Raw genomic sequence first — 6,000 nt, 5'->3', positions numbered from 1 at the left:
TGACTGGCCCAAGGTCACCCAGCAGCTGCATGTGGAGGAGCAGGGAAGCGAACCCGGTTCACCAGATTACTTGACTACCGCTCTTAACCACTACACTACACTGGCTCCTAGATGCATAAATAAAGATTCATTCATTCATTCTTCACTTGCCACTAATCAGCCAGGAGACAATGGCCATTTCGTTGCAAAGTTCAAGCTGCTTCATCTCAGACGTCTCAAGGTGCGCAAGACTGCAGCCATGTACAATTCCACTGCCCTGCAAGATTGCCATGGGGCTGTGGTGGGTGGCTCTTGGCTTGGCCCTGCTCCCTCTCCCAATATATTGCACGGCCTTTAACGTCGGCCTGGTGGGACCTTGGACCTGCGACCCCTTCTTCTCCAAGGCTTTCCCCCAAGTTGCTGCGAAGCTTGCTATGGAGCGGATAAGGAAGGACCCTTCTGTTAACTCTCCCCATCAGCTGGACTGCACGTTATGCGAGGAAGGCTGCCAAACTTCTAAAGCCCTGGCTGGATTCATTGGCTATGAAAAGCGCCTGTCAGCTTTCATAGGTCCCCTGAACCCAGGCTACTGCGCCGCAGCCTCCCTGCTTGGCCGGAGCTGGAACAAAGCTGTGTTTTCCTGGGCCTGCGTCAGCGACGAATTGGACAGCCCAGGCCACCACCCTACTTTTGTAAGAACATTGCCCTCTCCGCCGGGGATCCTTCTCTCCGTGTTGAAATATTTCAGCTGGGCTCATGTCGGCATCGTCTCTTCCCAAGAGGACCTTTGGAGGGACACGGCTAACAAGTTGGCAACGGCGCTGAGGAACCGGGGGCTCCCGGTGGGTGTCGTCACCTCGATGGGGAGGGGAGATGGAGACGCTGAAGGAACTTGGGCCAAGATCCAAGCTGCCGGTGACATTAAAGGTAAGGAGGGTGAGAACGAGCCCTTGGCCCGGTGGGAATAGAGAAGGTTTCAGGGCGCTTGCAGACTGTCACAGTTTTGAGTGGGATTCAACAACTGTTTTACTTGCAGAAGACATCTGAAGGCAACCCTGTTTAGGGAAGTTTTTAATGTTTGATGTTTTAGCGTGTTTTAAATATTCTGTTGGGAGCTGCCCAGAGTGCCCAGGGAAACCCAGACAGATGGATGCGGTATGTATGTATGTATGTATGTATGTATGTAAAGGTAAAGGGACCCCTGACCATTAGGTCCAGTCGTGGCCGACTCTGGGATTGCAGCGCTCATCTCGCTTTACTGGCCGAGGGAGCCGGCGTACAGCTTCCGGGTCATGTGGCCAGCATGATTGAGTCGCTTCTGGCGAACCAGAGCAGTGCACAGAAATGCCGTTTACCTTCCCGCCGGAGTGGTACCTATTTATCTATTTGCACTTTGACGTGCTTTCGAACTGCGAGGTTGGCAGGAGCAGGGACCGAGCAACGGGAGCTCACCCCGTCGCGGGGATTTGAACCACCGACCTTCTGATCGGCAAGTCCTAGACTCTGTGGTTTAACCCACAGCGCCACCCGCATCCCATATGTATGTATGTATGTATGTATGTATGTATGTATAAATAAATAAATTATTACTGATGTAGAACAGAATGTCCCTATTTTTATCTGAGGAATGTTGGAGGGTATGTTAGATAGGCCTTTAATTTGACCCATTAAGGCTCTTCTGTTATGACAGAAATAATCCTGGGCTGCCTTATGTACCTTATACAGTGGTAACTAGGGTTAAGAACTTAATTCTTATTCTGGAGGTCTGTTCTTAACCTGAAACTGTTCTTAACCTGAAGCACCACTTTAGCTAATGGGGCCTCCTGCTGCCGCTGCACCGCTGCTGCATGATTTCTGTTCTCATCCTGAAGCAAAGTTCTTAACCTGAGGTAATATTTCTGGGTTAGCGGAGTCTGTAACCTGAAGCGTATGTAACCCGAGGTACCACTGTACAGCTCTTGTAAGGGCCATGATGTTTTACCTCCACTGTTGGGAGTCATTATACCTGGGCCTTTGGTTTGATTCAGCAGCCTGCTAGTCTGGTGTTCTTAAAACGACTCTTTGATTTCTGTGCCGCAGTTATCATTTTGTGCATGCATTCTGCTCTCATCGGAGGAGAGGACCAGGCTATCTTGCTTACGAAGGCCCAAGAAATGGGTCTGGCTGATGGCAGATACGTCTTCCTGCCGTACGACACGTTGTTCTACAGCCTCCCGTACCGAAACCACTCCTACTTCATCCTGGAAAACGACCGCTCCTTCCGGGAAGCCTACGACGCAGTGTTGACCATTACTTTGCAGTCCGGGGACAAAACGTTTTATGAGGCGTTTGAGGCAGCGAAACGAAGGGGTGAAATCCCTCTCGATCTGGAACCTGAGCAGGTCAGGACTGCATAGAGCAGAAGGCTTTCATTTTGCTAATAATAATAATAATAATAATAATAATAATAATAATAATAATAATATATTTATACCCCATCCAGCTGGCTAGGTTTCCAGCAAAATATTGAATACAATAATTCATCAAATATTAAAAGCGTCCCTAAACAAGGCTGCCTTCAGATGTCTTCTAAAAGTCAGATGGTTGTTTATTGCCTTGACATCTGCTGGGAGGGTGTTCCATAGGGCAGGCGCCACCACCAAGAAGGCCCTCTTCCTGGTTCCCTGTAACCTCACTTCTCGCAGTGAGGGAACCGCCCGAAGGTCCTCGGAGCTGGACATCAGTGAACAATGGGGGTAGAGATGCTCCTTCAGGTCTACTGGGCCGAGGCTGTTTAGGGCTTTAAAGGTCAGCACCAACACTTTGAATTGTGCCTGGAAATGTAAATGTAAAGCTAAATATCATTCCTGCACCCATCCTAATCAATCACGGTTGAAATGCACTTGGCAGAGAGGAACGGAGGACCAAACCCCAGGTGTCCTTGTCTGTGATCCACCTACTGTGGATCTTCCTGTCTTCTACCCCCACCAGACACAACGGACCACCAGAGAAGTGATTTGTAGAATGAAAGGAAGGTCCCTTGCAAACCCGCTTTGGGCAACCTCACAAGTGAGCTCAGCAAAAAACCTTGCACTCCATTCAGGAGATACAGGAACATGAAATTTATTATGGTCAGAAAACCAGCTTGAGAAACACAAATGGAACCACAATCCCAATAGCAAAACAAACATTTAAAACAATATACAACAATGGCTTTTAAGTTTAAAAGTGTGATAGGCATATGAACACATACAAACTTTAAAATAGGCTACCTTAGAGAAATGACCCAAAGTCGCCCATGGATCCGGGTTTGGGAATTTTCTTAACAAACTAGATTGAATCGGGGGATGGTCTGTGCCTACAGATGTGTGCGCAGAATCTGGAGACAATCCGGATCGTCTAACAGGAGAAGATCAAATTTTTGCTTTACCGGGAGGTCAGCAAGCCTCACCATTCAGGAGATATTCTCTGCACTTCCATAAAATTTGAACACAATGGCTTTCCCCAATAATTAACCAAGAATGGCTAGAAGCCATTTCCAACACGGCACGTTGGTTTAGCTCCTTTTTCTTTCCCAAATAGGCAACATTTTGGGTCAGGTGGAAAAGAGAGTCGGGGAGCTGGATTTCTTTATTTCATAAAATATCTCCCTCATCCTTTGCTTGCTCTCTCCTCCCCATACTGGGCATTTGTGGAAGCAAAAGTCAGCTAAATGCTATGACGGATGTCAGCTCTAGTTTGCCATTTCCCAGGTTCTGGTAGGCGCTAAAAACCTGTTGTCTTTTTCAGGTCTCTCCACTCTTCGGCACCATCTATGATGCCATCTACCTGGTCGCAAAAGCTTTAGCCAAGGCTCATCAACAGGGGGTGACGGAGGTCTCGGGGAAAACATTGACTCAGCACGTCAGAAACCTCGACTTTGCTGGGTTCAGCCGCAGGGTAGAGGCGGACAGCAAAGGAAAACCTCTGGCCCAATATGTTGTGCTGGACACAGACGGCAGAGGGAGCCATTTCTTCCCCACCTACTTGCTGGTGGCATCCTCTGGCTTGGTACAACCCCTGGGAAGGGCGATACACTTTCCCGGAGGAAGCCCACCCCCAGCTGATTCCAGCTGTTGGTTCGATCCAGATGTTCCCTGCATTAGAGGTAAGTGGTGCCTGTATCGCCCATATCTAACATTCTTGCACTTTGTTGACACTCCTTCTTAATCCATTGTCAGGGAACTGCCATCGGAGCTGGAGGCGGAGAGAAGGCTCCAGAGGGATGGCGGAGAGGGTCCCAGTAGGGAGAGAGGCAGCCCGTCCGCTGGGGAAGGAAATCAGCGTAACACCAGTGGAGAAGGGGGGCAGATGGGGGAATCGGAGAGGTGGCTCCAGGACTCCTCGCCGGAGACCAGCGGAGAGAGTACGAGTACTCCGCTGCCCACACCCTCCCTGCGCAGAAGACTTCTGTGCAGGGAGAGTAGGAGAAGACTGGGCGTCAAACAGCTTTTATGCTGGAAGAGTTTAAGAAACGCCCACTGACGGATTCTGCCAGCGACTGAGGCAGCCACGAAACTTGAGGCTGTCCAGACAGAAAGGGTTCAACCAGGTAACCTAGACAGGAGTGGCGGCAACTTACGCACGAGCAACCCCTAGAACCATTACAACCATGTATCGTTTATATTAAGTCTCTGGAGATATTTCAAACCATATAATATTTTTATACACACATAACTTCCCACCCCTACTTTCCTGATGTTTATTTTGATTGCTCTGTTCTCCCTCCCCAAATAATTCTTAATTCAATTTTCTGTTTTACAATTTAGAATACCTCGGGTTGAATGTGCTTCGGGATGAGCGCGTTCGAGTTGCGCTCTGAGGCAACCCGGAAGTAACGGCGCACGTTACTTCCCGATTTCGCCGCTTGCGCATGCGCAGGTGCTCAAAATGATGTCACACGCATGCGCAGAAGCGCCAAAGCATGACCCACGCACGCGCAGACGTGTGGACACGGGTTACGTTTGCTTCTAGATGCAAACGGGGCTCCGGAACGGATCCAGTTCGCATCTAGAGGTACCACTGTACTCATTTAAGCATCTTTAAAATATCAATGACTCCCTTCTTCTCTTTCCATGGTTCATTTTGCATAACATAAATCCCTGCATATTTTACATAAGCTAAAACCATTCAGTATTCCATTATTACATCCATCAAAACTTATTTACACTGTTGAATTTATTTTCATGCCGCCCACATTTTCAAATAAACGTATGTTCTTCTTGTTCTCTTATTCTATGTGTTAGGTACAAAAGCTGTGCATATTCCATCAGTTTCAGTTGCCATTCTTCTTTAGTTGGGACTTCGCTCAATTTCCATTTGCGGGCTAACAAAACATGGGCCGCAGTAGTGGCATGCATAAATAGCCTTTTTATTACTCCTTTTTATCAGCTGTTTTAAAACACATACTGTTATGTACTGAAGTTCACCCAGGCCAGTAGGGGGATCATAGAATCATAGAATCATAGAGTTGGAAGAGACCACAAGGGCCATCGAGTCCAACCCCCTGCCAAGCAGGAAACACCATCAGAGCACTCCTGACATATGGCTGTCAAGCCTCTGTTTAAAGACCTCCAAAGAAGGAGACTCCACCACACTCCTTGGCAGCAAATTCCACTGTCAAACAGCTCATACTGTCAGGAAGTTCTTCCTAATGTTTAGGTGGAATCTTCTTTCTTGTAGTTTGGATCCATTGCTCCGTGTCCGCTTCTCTGGAGCAGCAGAAAACAACCTTTCTCCCTCCTCTATGTGACATCCTTTTATATATTTGAACATGGCTATCATATCACCCCTTAACCTCCTCTTCTCCAGGCTAAACATGCCCAGCTCCCTTAGCCGTTCCTCATAAGGCATCGTTTCCAGGCCTTTGACCATTTTGGTTGCCCTCCTCTGGACACGTTCCAGTTTGCCAGTGTCCTTCTTGAACTGTGGTGCCCAGAACTGGACACAGTACTCCAGGTGAGGTCTGACCAGAGCAGAATACAGTGGCACTATTACTTCCCT

General features: G+C 48.3%; 1 protein-coding gene across 1 annotated transcript in view; it reads left to right on the top strand.

Annotated features, from left to right (window-relative positions):
- Positions 1-269: 269 nt before the first annotated feature.
- The window catches only part of LOC310676838 (retinal guanylyl cyclase 2-like), a gene marked incomplete at its 5' end in the record, with an annotated part of 49,923 nt that continues 44,192 nt past the window's right edge, over positions 270-6,000 (top strand). Inside the window, 3 exons of the mRNA XM_083439017.1 lie at positions 270-906; positions 2,059-2,360; positions 3,748-4,105. Of these exons, the coding sequence (XP_083295143.1) occupies positions 270-906; positions 2,059-2,360; positions 3,748-4,105 (1,297 nt within the window). The remainder of the gene's footprint in view (positions 907-2,058; positions 2,361-3,747; positions 4,106-6,000) is intronic.

This window comes from Podarcis tiliguerta (assembly GCF_965153285.1).
Source record: "Podarcis tiliguerta genome assembly, chromosome: 4".
Classification (NCBI taxonomy): domain Eukaryota; kingdom Metazoa; phylum Chordata; class Lepidosauria; order Squamata; family Lacertidae; genus Podarcis; species Podarcis tiliguerta.
This window is presented reverse-complemented; position numbering and strand designations above follow the sequence as displayed.